This window comes from Nematostella vectensis, chromosome 13, assembly GCF_932526225.1.
Source record: "Nematostella vectensis chromosome 13, jaNemVect1.1, whole genome shotgun sequence".
NCBI classification, from domain to species: Eukaryota; Metazoa; Cnidaria; class Anthozoa; order Actiniaria; family Edwardsiidae; genus Nematostella; species Nematostella vectensis.
In genome coordinates, this window is record NC_064046.1 from 13,653,418 (window position 1) to 13,670,701 (window position 17,284).

Below are 17,284 nucleotides of genomic sequence, written 5' to 3' on the forward strand. Positions count from 1 at the left end.
CCAAGGCCCTTTCATCTCAGGATCTCCTTATAGATCTCCATAGTTATATAGACGTGAAGGAATATTATTAGAATGGTAGTGTAGAGCCTCTAAGTAGTCCTCTTTTCGCTGCTGCAACGGACGGGATTCACGAACACTCGGGTAGATTTTACTATCGGCTCGTACTTCAGAAAAAACGGTTCAAAGATTTCAGCCCATTTGAATCCGCATATTTTCTCATTTAATACTATTTTCAATCGGCCTTTTTTGTGGTGAACATATGAATTTTGAAGGCGGTAAAAAAATAAAAATACGTAAAAACGTAAGACCGAGTGGGGCCTGGGAGTTGCACGATTGACTGGATGGATTGTGACACCACAGGATACCCGCGCGATGACCACAAAACCAAGTCGCATAGCTATACCATATTTCTATACCTATGGAGCTCCGCGCGCGGCCCTCCGCTAAAACTTGCTATATGATAAATTTTTACCACAAAGAATGACTGTTGAGATTTTGAATTTAGGTAGTCTTATCTAAATGAATTAAGAGTATTCATAGCGAGATTTGGATGAATAGAAAATTCTCCGAAAAGATGGCGCGTTCTTTTATGGCTTTGAATACGTTCGATATAATTAACACTTTTTAACACAAACAATTTTATTGAATGAAGCCCCTTTGATTTAATTTCCGATAGCCTAATTAGAAATAATTAGAGGTGTTTGCTTAAATAAAATTGGACAAAAAAGTGTACAAAATTGGAAATTTATCTTGATTGCTCTAAAGTTGACCCAATACCACATAGTGGGAGATGTGTTATTTACGTCAGGTAAAACCTGATGTATCCTATGGCTTTAACAAAGGATAATATAGGAGCTGAAGCTCCAAATTGATTTTTTTTTGGGGGGGGGGGGGGGGGTGTGCAGGGAAACTGATAATCTAAAAAGGATAATATAATTTTGAAGGATATTTAAAAATTATACGCACACGCACTAAAAAATACATATTTGGTTGTCATGCGCTTGCAATCTGTTTGCAGATTGTTATATCAGATTAACTAAATTGTACTGCTAATTGTTTCAGTCCACTATATGTCTCTGATAAGATCAAGAATGACACACTCCTTGTCATGAGTAAAACGTTGCGCATCAGCAATGCACAGAGCACATATACAGTCGTTTGACAAAAGGTTGTCATCAACCGGCTTTGCGACTCCGCGACAAGCTCGCATGTAAGCATGGGTAAAAATCACTGAAGCGCTTAGCTTTATATATTAGCCACTGCATAACTTTAGACATAGACGGTTGTAGCGGTGGCTAATATATGCAGCTGTGCGCTTCAGTGGTTTTTACCCATGCTTACATGCGGGCTTGTCGCGTAGTCGCGAAGCCGGTTGATGACAACCTTTTGTAAACGACTCTATGTAATTGTTCAGTAGATGGAAGCCTTCCAGATGCCAATCCAGTACAACACTTCGTGAACCAGACACTACTGCATTGCATAGACGGTGCTGGGGTGCTGCCACACACTTGATATAATTCAAAGTTGGTATATTGCGAAGAATTCGTCTAGTGCTGTGACCACTGGATTGACTTCAGGTCGATTCCTTCTTGCACCATCTCCCAAAGAGGACTACAGAAGGAAAAGCTTCGGTCAATAACAAGTAGCAGTGCAGTCAAGACATAGAAACTGCTTAACTCTGAGGAAAACATGCCTATCTTTGCAAGGGCAATATAAAGCACGTATCACATTCAAACGAAGCAGTTTTATTAAGTTTTATCAAGTATTAATTGAAAACACTAGGGACAACACTAGGACAACGCGATCGAAAAAGATGTTTTCGCGCGTGGCGATTAATAATAATTGAATTGCAATGGAATAAGCAAAACATTATAGTCAGAGACAGATGAAAATAAACTAAGGACAATGTTTCTACAGCAGCGAACGTAGTTAGTGGAGTTTACAGTGCAAACGTCCGCTTCCTTAATTGACCGTGAAACTTGGAGTTTTCACGTCGTGGTTTTAACGGCTAAAATTTATCAGACAGAACGCATTTCCACGTGCTGCTATTGAATTCTGAATGAAATCCCATTGTTTTCTGTCGTCGGCGTCCGCGTTGCCGTCGTCGTTGCTTAAAGTCTCTTATACTAGAGGAGTCGTGGGTAGACAATTGAAAGCTAGTGCCTTGATATAAGTGAGGCCTACACTTGAAAGCTACAGTAGTGCGTGGATATAAGTGAGGCCTACACTTGAAAGCTAGTGCGTTGACATAAGTGAGGCCTACACTTGAAAGCTAGTGTCTTGATATAAGTAAGGCCTACACTTGAAAGCTAGTGTCTTGACATAAGTGAGGCCTACACTTGAAAGCTAGTGCCTTGATATAAGTGAGGCCTACACTTGAAAGCTAGTGTCTTGATATAAGTGAGGCCTACACTTGAAAGCTAGTGTCTTGATATAAGTGAGGCCTACACTTGAAAGCTAGTGTCTTGACAAAGTGAGGCCTACACTTGAAAGCTAGTGTCTTGACATAAGTGAGGCCTACACTTGAAAGCTAGTGTCTTCATATAAGTGAGGCCTACACTTGAAAGCTAGTGCCTTGATATAAGTGAGGCCTACACTTGAAAGCATGTGCCTTGACATAAGTGAGGCCTACAGGTCTCACCTCATCTCCCTGAGCCGCTTCACATGGAAGACAATCTTCTCCACAGTGTAATCAATCTCCTCCTCTGTGGTGAACCGACCGATACCAAACCTGGTAGAGATTTTACAAAGCATAGACTAGTGGCATAAACAAGCTAAGAACATGCACCATCATCATAATCATCATCACAAACATCCGTGACATTCTCACTATCAAAATCACCATCATCTGTAAGCTATATTATCATCATCTTGATCATAGTTGTTGCCATCAACCACCACCACCTATGTCATAATCATCACAATTACCATAATCACTAGATCATCATCAGTGTCAAAATCATCACTACAATTGTCACAATTACCATAATCACTAGATCATCATCAGTGTCAAAATCATCACTACAATTACCATAATCACTAGATCATCATCAGTGTCAAAATCAACACTACAATTGTCACAATTACCATAATCACTACATCATCATCAGTGTCAAAATCATCACTACAATTGTCACAATTACCATAATCACTAGATCATCATCAGTGTCAAAATCATCACTACAATTGTCACAATTACCATAATTACTAGATCATCATCAGTGTCAAAATCATCATTATCATCATCATCAATATGACGACCATCATCGTTTAATTTCTATCATTCACACCACTTCCCATCTTCAGCATCATCACCTTAACCACTGATTCGTCCATTGTCTATTTAGCAACATCAACATTGCCATTGTCATCATCGAAATTACAATAATCACGAACACCGTCAGTCTTTATCATCCCTACTCGTCATCGCCATAAGCAACGATTTGCCCATCGTCTATTTAGCATCACTATTACCGTGATTATCATTATAATCACCATCATTATCAGTCTATATCCTCGCCATCATCACCAACAACAATTCCCAAGGCTTTGTCTATCTTCTATTCAGCGCTACAAGTACGTCTCACCTGATGGATGAGTGAGCAAGGTCTTCCTCAGCTCCTATAGCTCTAAGCACGTAGGAAGGCTCAAGAGAGGCCGATGTGCAGGCACTACGACGAAAGTGAACAAGGGGAGAGAATAGACAATCAACAGGGCAACAATATAAAGGGAAAAAATGATGTAGATGAAAAATATGGGGAGGATGAGAAGAAGACAAACAAGAGAGCAGGAGAAGGAAGGAAAACGAGGAGTTGAAGGTAGTAGAGTAGAGGAGGAGAGAAGAGGAGATAGAGTAGCGGGAGGAAAGAGGGGGAGGAAGAAAAGAAAAAACAAAAACTTAAAGATAAAATAGGTGTGGGGAGAAAGAGGAAAAAGAGTCGAAAGGAGGAGAAAGACGAAGAGAAGAGGAGGGTGTGGGGTAGCTACCGTACCTCCCTGATGAAAGGGCAATGTCTTTAAGTGCCATCAGAAGGCTTTCACCCTCCACGTAGGCAAATGAGAGATTGACACATCCAGGATAGGCATTAATTGGGTCTCCATTCCTGACCACGTGACTAACAGACTTCATGATGCCGTTGATGAGTCGTTCGGACAACATCTCGATACGCTTTTTGTCATACTAAAACCACACGGGAAAAACACCAAATTTTAGTTAAATGACTATGCATTAAAATACTGATAGATTTTGCCTGGAATAAACTCGATTTTGCCTGAATAACCTCGAACAAAGAGCGTAGTACAAAACAATCTAATAAACGTTTTTTTTTTCTTCTGGATTTACATATTCTCAATAAAATGAGGTTTTCTTTTCTTTCTCAGCTGGGATAGTTATGACTGTACCTCCATCTCTTGTTGAGCAACTTCGCAAGCTGCGCCAAGACCAACACAAAGCACATGAGGCACGGTTCCACTCCGCATTCCTCTGAAACACCATGGACTTGTTTAGCATGGTTCATTCAATATTGGCCAACTAAATCCTCCAGGAAAACTGGTTTACTTTCAATTCATAACACAGGGAGATTTTACTGTCATAGTACCAGTAACCCTTCAAAGTCTGCCAAAAGCTGGACCAAACATTAAATGACTGGAAAATAGCACATTTGCATGGAACTGCTACCATCATTTGGTAGGATTTCTTATGTTTTACGGACCTTTCTTGCCCTCCACCACTCTGTATTGGCTCAACTCTTACTCTTGGCCTCCTACGCACATACAAGGCACCGATACCTATGTAAACAAAACAATAAATCAATGGGATGCAGTTCATACAAGGCACCGACACCTATGTAAACAAAACAATAAATCAATAGGATGCAGATCATACAAGGCACCGACACCTATGTAAACAAAACAATAAATCAATAGGATGCAGATCATACAAGGTCATGGATACCTTTACTGTAACAAGAAAAAAGCAAACTAAATTAAACAAATGGTATAAACAACAGTTACCACTCACAAAGTCGTTCCGTGGTTCCAATAGTTATTAGGATACCATTTTCAGGGGTGATATTGGGGTGGGCCGGGCTAGCCCCAGTCCCCCTACAGTATTTTCAGACATTTGTCTTATGAATACCAAGAAATATAAGGAAATATATGGAAGGACAATGAACCGCCCCCCTTTCTTGAAACTCTTGCTTTGGCCCCCACTTTTTTAAACTTCTGGTTCCGTCCCTGATTTTCTCACCAGTCCATTGGGAGCTGGGGGCATTATAGGGACTGTTCAAACTCTACCTTTTGGACCATAGATCTTGTGAGCGCTGATGGACATAAGGTCGATGTTCATCTCATTAACGTCAACTGGGATTTTTCCAATAGCCTGAAACAGATATGGCAAGATTATGGTTCAATATAGTTTCAAAATATGTGACGACTCACGCCAAAACATACCTTAGGGTTTTCCGCGAGTTTGGCCAAACTCGCGCCCGTTTCGTGGAAAGCTAGCGGCCTCCTTGCGGAATGCTCGCGCTTTTCTCGCGGAATGCAGGTACAGTAAAAACCCACTAACTTTGATACAGTACAGCTTGGAAGAAACTAAACTTTTGGGCTTTTGCGCATGACTTCCCAAGAATCTGGACTTAATTTTAGTCATTGATCACAGTTCGCCACACGTTTCAACTATTCGCCTAAAGGCTTAAAAAAACAATGCAGGATTGAAACGTTCTTGTTCCATTAACTGGGTTAAGTTTGACTCCCAGTAACACAAGCTGATTTATGTTTCGGTTTAGAGTTCAAGATGGCTTCATAGCTTGTCTATGCGTGCTTGTCTAAAACAAAGTTCATCCTGTACCAAAAGAGTGATTGACAAACCTGAGCTGCATCTGTATGGAAGAACACTTTATTTTTGCGGCACAATGCACCTATATGAAGCAAGGAACATACTTGATGAGTTTAAAAGTGGAAACACACCAGGTCATTTACTTGTTTGAGCTGGAAGTTTTACATTATGTGTCAACAGTATAGTGATTTTTATGCCTTTTATGTTATGCTATGATTATTGATCTGTACCTAGTTCTGCTATGGGTTGTATGACTCCAATCTCATTGTTCACCATCATAATAGAAGCCATAGATGTTGTGGGTCGGAGTGCTTTTTCAAATTTCTTTTAACAGGAAAAAAATACAATGCATTATTTTCCCATAACACTGTGTATATAAGAAAACAATATAAACATTAGTTTCCAATAATGCTATATTGATGGAGGATAAGGGATGCATGAACAAAAAGTATCAGCCCTTCAAAATGGAAGATCCCAATAAAAAGGGAACAACAATTTTGGTATGACCATTCAAATAGACGCCATCAAAATTTAGAGGTTGTAGGAGGGTCCCCTATACTTTTAGAAGAGGTTCTTTTGTTTGGTTGGAATAATGTTTGCTTCATACACCATGCATTTTCCAATCATTGACCATACCAAGCATATCATTCTATAAGTTAAACAAAAGCTGTGCCTTTCATGATGTTTTTGAAAAGGAATTGAAATGAGTTCAAAAGTAATATGCGAAAAAGATTCTAACAATTCACCTTTATATCAACAAGGCCATTTTTGTTGACCCCAAGATAATCAACTTCAAATCCTTCTCCCTCCAGAACACGGCAAGAATCAAGTACACATTTGTGCTCCTGTCCAAAAAAAAATAAACAAACAAGGAATAACAAAAACTAATAAAACAATCTATATATCAAAACACAAACATTAAATCTAATAGTTTTCTTACTGTTTGAGCTGTTATAATATGGTTTTTCTTCTTTTTGTAAAATCTGCCGACACCCTACAAATTTAAATCATTTAGCATGAGAGAGTTTGAGATTTGACATTTTCAATATGTATGTAAGGAGTGTGAGCATAAAGTTATACTATCAACTATTACAAGATTTAAAAAAAATGAAACAATAAATTAAACAGCTATGTCTCCCAGTATCTCTGGTGCTACCTTAATGGCTATGTTATTTGATTCTGTGGCTCCGCTTGTGAAGATGACCTCCTTGGGATCTGCTCCAATCAAATTGGCCACTTGCTGCCAACAAAAAATAAGGTGTTTGTTCCTCTTTCTTTTCCCATTATTAAATGTGTTTCATTTTCCATTAATATAAAAGAGGCAAAGAGCTCTTGATGAATATATAATTGAGATACATGTAGTATTGCTTTTCACTATTAACAGAGATCAATTCTAAACTGGAAAAAAAACCTATTAAGTGGAAACATCTTAGGGTCCTGACCCAGTACACAGTTCTGCTCAAGGTTAAACCAATCAGCTATCAAGCTATGATTTGGGGTTTGCATGGCGCAGATCTGCACGGTTTGAGCCAATCAGAGGTTATAGATCTCGGTCACATCAAGGAGGTGTTGACATACAATAACCAGACTACTCTGTATGACCTAAATATCTGGTTATTACATGTCAACAGAGGTCAAAAGCCTTTGTTAATTCTCAAACAAAAAGTAAAACAAAACCTCTGAAAGTCTGAACGAAAACACCTTCCTTTGACTAAATACAATAAGCTAAAAAGAAGCAACATTATTTCCACAGGTCTTCTTTTATTATTATAGTTTCTCAAATTGATACTTTTTGTGTTTGATATCTGTATTATTTTTAGCTAACTTTAAGGGTGCTAATTTGGCGGGATTGTTTTGGCGCGCTAAGAACAGTGTTCTCAAATACTGGAACATCCTTCGTGTATCTCCTCCTTAGAGTTAATCGATTAACTCCAATTTAATGTCTTCCTTATTTTCGGAGTTTATGATATTTCTTTAAATACCTTGTATCCCAGAAGAGTCCTTGCTTTAGTTTCCAATTTCAACTGGGAGCTTGAAGCCTTAATCGGCCACGGCGAACTTGTTACTTTGCTTTCGATTATCTTTTGCTATCCCTTCCATGGACAAAGTCGTTGTAAATGCGCATGCAACCATACAAATATCCATCTTTGGTCGCTTAACAATAAACTCGGAATGATCAAGCCGGCTATAACGCGAGGCAACGTGAGTTGGAGTGCTTATCATTGCAAGTGGTCACAAGACACAAAGCGCAGTCCTGCGCTTGCATTAGCCAAAAATGATACAATTATTCACTTCCTATCGCGCAGGACTGCTCATGTATCAGCGAATCACATATTTAGCGTAATATCGGAACCCACGTGAACCGCTACCTAGCGCAGATGCAATGCCCTTGTCCCTGCCACTTGGTTAATCTACTCGGCTTAGTTTCGTATTTTAACTCAAACATATTAATTAAAAATAAACGTGTCGCTATATCCAGGGTACTTCTCAATTATCTGTTAAGTACTTGCTTATTTTGCGAAATTTCGGGCTCGTTATAGAAGTAACGCTAAACGGCAAAACTTGTGATTTAAGTCAAAAAGCGCGGCCCTGCGCTTGCATTAGCCAATAATGATACAAGTATTCACTTCCTGTCGTGCAGGACTGCTCATGTATCAGCGAATCCCGTATTTAGCGTGATATCGGAACCCACGTGAACTATCACGAAAAAAAACAAGCAATGACATTTGTCCCGAAAAAACATTATCGCATAGTTATTTGCAGAGTAAAAATCATTACGGTAAATAATTTGTGTGTGTTCAATCGATAACAATCTACGAGAGCGCAGTTCTGCGCTCGCCTCAGCCAGTTACGTGGGTTCCGATATCACGCTAAATACGGGATATGCTGATATACATGAGCAGTCCTGTACGACAGGAAGTGAATAATTGTATCATAATTGGCTTATGGAAGCGCAGGACTGCACTTTGTGTCTTGTGACCCCTTGCAATGATAAGCACTGCAACTCGCGTTGCTTCACGTGGCTTGATCATTCTAAGTTTATTTTTGATTTGATAAGATAACGGCCGCTTTGCTAACAGCGAAATACAAAATATCTCGAAAGATAAGCACAAAACGGTGCAGTCGTGCGCGAAACTCGTAATTAACTCACAAGTTTTTCCTTTTCGCATCACTTTCATAACTATATAGTGACACGTTTATTTTTAACCAATATGTTTGATTTAAAATACGAAACTAAGCCGAGTAGATTAACCAAGTGGCAGGGACAAGGGCAATGCTGCTCTGCGCTAGGTAGCAGTTCACGTGGGTTCCGATATCACGCTAAATACGGGATTCGCTGATACATGAGCAGTCCTGCGCGACAGGAAGTGAATACTTGTATCATTATTGGCTAATGCGAGCGCAGGGCTGCGCTCAAGTTTTGCCGTTCCGCGTTACTTTCATAACGAGCCCGAAATTTCACAAAATAAGCGAGTTCTTAACAGATAATTGAGAAGTACTCTGGATATAGTGACAAGTTTATTTTTAATCCATATGTTTGAGTTAAAATACGAAACTAAGCCGAGTAGATTAAGCAAGTGGCAGGGACAAGGGCATTGCTGCTCTGCGCTAGGTAGCAGTTCACGTGGGTTCCGATATCACGCTAAATACGGGATTCGCTGATACATGAGCAGTCCTGCGCTAAAGGAAGTGAATAATTGTATCATTTTTGGCTAATGCAAGCGCAGGACTGCGCTTTGTGTCTTGTGACCACTTGCAATGATAAGCACTCCAACTCGCGTTGCTTCACGTGGCTTGATCATTCTAAGTTTATTTTTGATTTGATAAGATAACGCCGCTTTGTTAACAGTGAAGTACAAAATATCTTGAAAGATAAGCACAAAACAGTGCAGTCGTGCGCGAAACTCGTAATTAACTCACAAGTTTTTCCTTTTCGCATCACTTTCATAACTATATAGTGACACGTTTATTTTTAATCAATATGTTTGATTTAAAATACGAAACTAAGCCGAGTAGATTAAGCAAGTGGCAGGGACAAGGGCATTGCTGCTCTGCGCTAGGTAGCAGTTCACATGGGTTCCGATATCACGCTAAATACGGGATTCGCTGATACATGAGCAGTCCTGCGCTAAAGGAAGTGAATAATTGTATCATTATTGGCTAATGCAAGCGCAGGACTGCGCTTTGTGTCTTGTGACCACTTGCAATGATAAGCACTCCAACTCGCGTTGCCTCGCGTTATAGCCGGCTTGATCATTCCGAGTTTACTGTTAAGCGACCAAAGATGGATATTTGTATGGTTGCATGCGCATTTACAACGAAAGCAAAGTAACAAGTTCGCCGTGGCCGATTAAGGCTTGCCAAGCTCCCAGTTGAAATTGGAAACTAAAGCAAGGACTCTTCTGGGATACAAGGTATTTAAAGAAATATCATAAACTCCGAAAATAAGGAAGACATTAAATTGGAGTTAATCGATTAACTCTAAGGAGGAGATACACGAAGGATGTTCCAGTATTTGAGAACACTGTTCTTAACGCGCCAAAACAATCCCGCCAAATTAGCACCCTTCAAGTAAGCTAAAAATAATACACATATCAAACACAAAAAGTATCAATTTGAGAAACTATAATAATAAAAGAAGACCTGTGGAAATAATGTTGCTTCTTTTTAGCTTATTGTATTTAGTCAAAAGGAAGGTGTTTTCGTTCAGACTTTCAAAGGTTTTGTTTTACCTTTTGTTGGAGAATTAACAAAGGCTTTTGACCTCTGTTGACATGTAATAACCAGATATTTATGTCATACAGAGTAGTCTGGTTATTGTATGTCAACACCTCCTTGATGTGACCGAGATCTATAACGTTTGATTGGCTCAAACGGCGCAGATCTGCGCTGTGCAAACCTCAAATCATAGCTCGATAGCTGATTGGTTTAACCTTGAGCAGAACTGCGTACTGGGTCAGGACCCTAAGATGTTTCCACTTAATAGGTTTTTTTTCCAGTTTAGAATTGATCTCTGTTTATTATGAACCAAAGTGTATTGTTTTTGCCAGTATTTTGATACATTGTTTGTCAGTCTACGGAACAGATGCTCATTTGCATAAGCCACTGTCCGGCATCTTTGATTTCATGTGAGGCCATTTTCTGCAATTTGTCATGACAACAGCCCACGCTTTGACGAAGGCGATGATTTGCGAAGTTTTATTACATTTATGACATTAGATAGTATGCTCGCCTGCTTTACTTTTTAAACAAAAAAATATCATGACAATAAAGTATAAGGGTCAACTTATCTCATGACAGCAAATCAACTTCATAAGAAGTCTTAAAAGAATCAGATTTTGGCGATATTTTGAAGAGAATGAATCACATGAGAAAAGTTCTAACTCGCTTAATTTCACATTTTTGGTACATCCAGTCATAAGCAAGTTAAAAGCCGAGACTCACAGCATAGCTAAAACTGTTATTTTACTTAATCTAAGTGAACTCTGAGGACATATTTCAACCTGGTTTAAAATTATTAAACTATTACGAGCTTTCATGGTTTTACCATCTCCAAACCGCAAAGCAGGCATGTAATTATATTCTAAATATCTCGAAAAGGCGTGGAAATAGCTGGAAAGTTTGTATTGGACGTTTAATAAGAATTCCTTCTGGAATTTGTCTGGGAGGTCTGATTTCCGTAGCACCCTTTATTAAGAGCAATAAGTCCTTTAATAGCATAGACATGCAACAACAGCCAATAATTATGTTTGCTTCTAAAAACATTTTTGGTACACCTTGTCATAGACTCGTTTTCTGAAAATCATGTTCAATATATGAATCCCCAACTAATAAACTCTTGATGTGTGAAAGATGGGCTCCAAATCCTAACGAGTTAAAAAGTAGGAGGATAAATTTAAAAGTGTGCCATTCACTCAGTCTTGACTAAATCTTTGTTCTAGCCGTACAAGCGTGCGTAAATAGCTAAAGAATGAAATGAACAAGTGACCGTGCATTCCAGCATGGCAACTGCGTTAAAAATAAACTTTTCTTTTTTTTCCTCAAATTTTGTTTATTTGGATTAAATAAAATTTTGTTATTATGTGTGAATATTACTCTTTAGGATGAGGTACAATTTAGAAAATGAAAACGAATAAAACGCTCAAAAGATAATTTTATTCACGTCCTAAAGATTTCATGCTAACGAGTCGAGCATGATTTTTATTGTAAATTTCCTTTTCACATTATCATGGGGGTAAGACACTGAGAGAGAGGGTAGAAAATCTGCGGAAGATACCTCTTAAGCCTCTTTGTAGCTGAATACATCACTTTTGGTACTCCGCCTGAAGAAGGAAAATACCATTTATGATAGTGTAGGCTGTTTCATTTATGAAAGTTGTTTTACCAGCTTTTAAGCGATGCGATTCAATCGAATCAAAATGTAAACATATGACCAATGATTGATATTAACCAAAAAAATATACTTGCAAAATAGGTTCTCTCTGACAAGAGTCATCAAACTGTCATGTGACCCATAGTCCCTAATTTGTCAGAGTCCTCTTGTTTGAAAACTAACTTAAACCACGCAGTGCATGTTGCAGTGCTCCAAAAAAAGTTGTAAGACCCATTTTTAGCTATGGTTGCAAATCAGACAGCCTTTGTTACATCAACCGTAGGCTAGATCAAAGGTAAACCCCCATGAGCCAACAAAGAGGTCATCAATAACAATTAATTTTATAATTTTAAATAGAAGCTTTAAATGACCAGAAAGGCGTAATGCGCCATTGAAATTGTTGTGTGTTGTTGTGAACAATAATGCGATAAATTTTAGTGAAGGAAAGAACCAAATACGTCCAATCTTCAAGATTTCTAAGAAATGATCATGTTAATGTGAATGATTTACGAAGTTTGGCGATCAGCTTAGAAAAAACAGCCTTCTAACTCAAACCCCCAAATGCACTGTTCGGTTGCATTTCTCCTCAGAAGCTCTTTTCCACCATATCAATATTTTTAGTGCATTCCCTGAAAAGAATTCGGCTAGAAAAGTTGCTCACGTTGAATTTTAAAATGTTTAAAAATTTGTGCTCAAGTACAGGCTTGGGTTTATTGTTATTGACCTAGGTAGAAAGCTTGATAAGTTATCTCATCCTTGTGAAACGATTACTTAAAATGGCATCGCATGGAATCGAGGAAGCAGGACAGTGGCTTATGCAAATGAGCATCTGTTCCGTAGACTGTGTGATACATAAAAGATAATTGGATATGTGAATATTATAGGTTACAGTATATAGGTTATAGGGTATTACTGTTTAAACAAAGATTTCCTTCAGGGGATAAAGCGTCATAAAACTAGGAACTGCGGCTGAGAAGCACTGCCATTAAAATGTGCCTTAAAGCATTAAATATTGAAAATAGCTCAAATAAACAGCCTTTTTGTTTATTGGATAAAAGACACATTATCTCACTCCCCTTGTCCTGGTGGAAAATCATTAAACACATCCAAAATAAACAGCTGTGTGTTTAATATGAGTTAATTGAATTAAACACCTCAGTAGGTCCCCCTCAATACACATGCTCATTATGAAGAAAAAAGCTCATTCTTAAACATTAACCAAAAAAAAATACACACATAAATCTAATAGTGGGAATCAAAATTCTAGTACCTACAAGGGAAAAAACGTACCTCTCTGGCTTTTTCTACTGCCTTTTCACTTTCCCATCCATACTGATGAGTACGAGAGTGTGGGTTCCCATAGAACGAGACTGTGTAGGGCATCATTGCGTCAACCACACGTGGGTCCTGTGTCGTCAGTAAACTTAGTGTTACTATGTTGTAGCGGGTTTTTCCAAGTGCACCATGATGCACGATGCACGATGCTTAATAAAATGCCAGTGACATTACAAAAGGGGCATTATATTATCTGGATACTAACAAAATAAACCATGGTATTCCAAGGAATGCTTGGTTTCTTGTCTTGCCCACTTTTTTTCAATAACAATTTATTTTGCTTCTTCCTGCTTCTACACTTTCTTTACTTAAGGGGGCTTTAAAAAAATGATACTTAACAAATAACAAACCATGGCATTTTACTAAGGGAATGCTTGATAACTTGTCTTGCCTATTTTTTTTTTCAAGGAAACTGTCTTTTGTTTCTTACTGCATTTGAAACCAGAAAACAAAAGACAGCTGCATTAGATGGGAGTAGGTATTGACAGACTTGAGCTAAGAAAAAAGATTACAAGAGCTTGAGCATCAATAATGTTAAACTTAATGGTAATATCAATAGGTTTTAACCATTGCTGTTGTTGACTGTTGATCCAAGTACAATGGCCTGATGCCAACATCTTTTCCTTCTGAAAAAAAAGATATGATAGGCTGATATGAGCTATTTGTCATTTCACTAATATACTGTATGTACACACCTATTTTAATTAAGGTTGCACTAACTTCATTCTGGTGAAGAGTTCAAATTGTGAATTTTGAATCTTGAAAAAGGCGCTTTAATATGGCCAGAGAACATGCAAAAAGTAAACAAACACAACACTAGACTGCACACATCATTTCAACAAGTTTTTTTTTTACTGATTTTGTTTTTCACCCTATGTTTACCGTAAATATTAATATACGGGACAAATAAAGAGCTTGGGCTACCTGTGTGATACCCTGCAGTGGTTTATGGGTAATGTATAAAAGGCTGAATCCTGGTCCCCAAAAGCCATGTGAATGTTTCTTTTGATTGATTCTTATGTTATTATTTATTTGATGCACTGCGGGTTGAGACACAGATTCTCTGAGTGCAACCTTACTCGAAATAGGTCTGATATCAATTATAAAACTGACATCGCCACTGCCACTGATGTTGATATCGTAAGTTTCAACTAATGAGCTTTCAGTATTTCCATGGGTATCTAGAGATTCAATATAAGAGTTTGATATAAATAAATATTAATAAACAGAAGAATGCATGGCTGCTTACAGATACAATTTTTTCTTCTAAAGATAATATTATCTTATTATTCGCTTTGCGGTAAGATGATATCAGCACTCAAAAATGGAATTTGTGTCCTCCAGGGACCAATAATGTCCAGGAAAACCATGCATTTCATGCAAATCATGTTTTTCAGGCATTAACATGAAATGTTAGTGCTAGACATGCTGTAACTAACGCCAATAGCCTCCTCTTTGCGTTACCACTTATTACTTGTTTATCTCTGTATTTTTGCGGTTTTTCGGTACCTTTTTAAGAAGTAACAACGCCCTTTATTAGTTAGAGTAGTCATAGCTTGGCAATTCGCTATACTCACGTCCCAAAGCAAGATAGGCTCATGGTTAGGTTAAGTTTTCCTCAGTAGTAGTTTAGGTCTCGTGTGGAAAGGTTTTGTTGGATCTTCAGTATCAAAGTTTGGTGACCTTTGGGAGTTGACTGGGACAGACATGTAAGTGATCCTTTTTATTATCCTTTTCTAGTTTAGCTGATTTAGCCTAAGAAAGCTATTTCACTAAGAGCAAGAATGATCTTCAATGTAGTATATAGTGATTCTGACATTATTTAGAACTGCTTAGTAGTGAATTTAAATGATCACTTTTCAATGAGTAATTCTTGATTCTTTAAAAGATTGATTAAGCAGTTATTGACTAGTTTATTGAACGTATATGCCATTTGTTTTAGCCATATAATCACTCTATGTTTTTCGCTTTCTAGTTTGCCGAGTTGTTATAATTAATACTTTAATCTTTATCTATTTGTTGCCTTATAAGTTTTGCTTAGTTATCGTATAATGATTTAATTATCTCTTAAGTAAAACGCATATGTCAATGTATGTATATAGCTTATATCTTTTTTTATCTGATTATTTAGAAGACTATTAATGTTATTTTATTTCAGTTTACGGGTGAGTTACATATGATATGATTTCACCTAGCCTGCGTAGCAAGCGTTTCTGTGGAGTTCCAGCAGGAAAAGAGAGTGAGCGAGGAACATGGCCACACGAAAAATAGGGTGAGCGCATAGCCCGTCTTTATTTGGTATAGTTCAACTTATCTTACCTAACCAAATAATGCACTTGTCATCGGCTTCCCCGAGGGGGGGGGACCCCGGGGAAATATGGGACTTTGAAAATCAAGCTTTCAATGCCCCCATATTTCCCCTATATGTGGGGCTCTACTCTCGAGCAAAGTCTCCATTATGGTGGGGCACATATAAAGCAAACCCCCATATTGTAACAATTTGTGCAAAATAATGTTATAAAGTGTGTAAAAATAAAGACAAATCTCCATTAACCCAACGTTGTTTTAACAATATCCAGTGCAATAATATACAAACAAAAGCGCCCAAATGGATTGTGGTGAGATAAAAACACTTGCTGATAACTGTACATGTGACAACTTGAAATCACTCTACTGACACAGGCTTCTCTGTCGGCACACACGATCTCCGTCAGTCTATACTGGCACACACGATCTCCGTCAGTCTATACTGGCACACACGATCTCCGTCAGTCTATACTGGCACACATGATCTCCGTCAGTCTATACTGGCACACATGATTTCCGTCAGTCTATACTGGCACACATGATCTCCGTCAGTCTATACTGGCACACAGGATACCCGTCAATCTATACTGACACACAGGATACCCGTCAGTCTATACTGGCACACACGATATCCGTCAGTCTATACTGGCACACACGATATCCGTCAGTCTATACTGGCACACAGGATACCCGTCAATCTATACTGGCACACACGATATCCGTCAGTCTATACTGGCACACAGGATACCCGTCAGTCTATACTGACACACAGGATACCCGTCAGTCTATACTGGCACACATGATCTCCGTCAGTCTATACTGGCACACAGGATACCCGTCAATCTATACTGACACACAGGATACCCGTCAGTCTATACTGGCACACAGGATACCCGTCAATCTATACTGACACACATGGGAAGCCTATGACAAGTGCATAAGGGCGCACTGTAAATGACATACCATATTAAGTACTTACTTATAGCATGCGCGAATACAAATATTTAAACCGAAATTAAATGATCTAGACATGTAGGCTCTATTAAAACCTTAACCACTAGGCAACTTTTACCTGCAATATTAATATTAATCATAACATCACAAACCGATTGTGGTATCCAAGCATGTTACAACAAAATCTTGACCGAAAAATGGCGACTCCAGCTCGTGTTACATAACTCACCGGCAACATTGCTAGAAGAGTTACGAGTGCAACATTTGGCTCCCACTAGTCTTGAGGCTGTTTTAACCAAGGACGATGGCTTACAAAAACGTGGATTCAACATTCTAGGGATAAAAACAATGCATAAATGTCTTAGAGGGTCGGCACGAAGTGCTGTAATGTCAATGTACTTTAGTCGAGAGACTGGGTACGAAACACGTGATACAGGGTAGTGAGTCGTGAGCAGTGACATACGTGACTCGTTTTG

The 17,284-nt window shown here is 38.5% G+C and overlaps 1 protein-coding gene across 1 annotated transcript; it reads right to left on the bottom strand.

Annotated features, from left to right (window-relative positions):
* Positions 1-621: 621 nt before the first annotated feature.
* Positions 622-17,230, bottom strand: LOC5503627 (cysteine desulfurase, mitochondrial). The gene is made up of 15 exons (XM_001624594.3): positions 17,038-17,230; positions 14,115-14,173; positions 13,503-13,619; positions 6,996-7,079; positions 6,780-6,833; positions 6,586-6,684; positions 6,070-6,163; positions 5,872-5,921; positions 5,296-5,380; positions 4,713-4,788; positions 4,402-4,483; positions 3,993-4,180; positions 3,588-3,671; positions 2,642-2,731; positions 622-1,611 (listed from the first exon to the last, which is right to left on the bottom strand). Exons 1-15 carry the CDS (start codon positions 17,138-17,140, stop codon positions 1,548-1,550), a joined length of 1,329 nt encoding a protein of 442 aa, XP_001624644.3. The 5' UTR covers positions 17,141-17,230; the 3' UTR covers positions 622-1,547.
* Between the last annotated feature and the right edge of the window lie 54 nt (positions 17,231-17,284).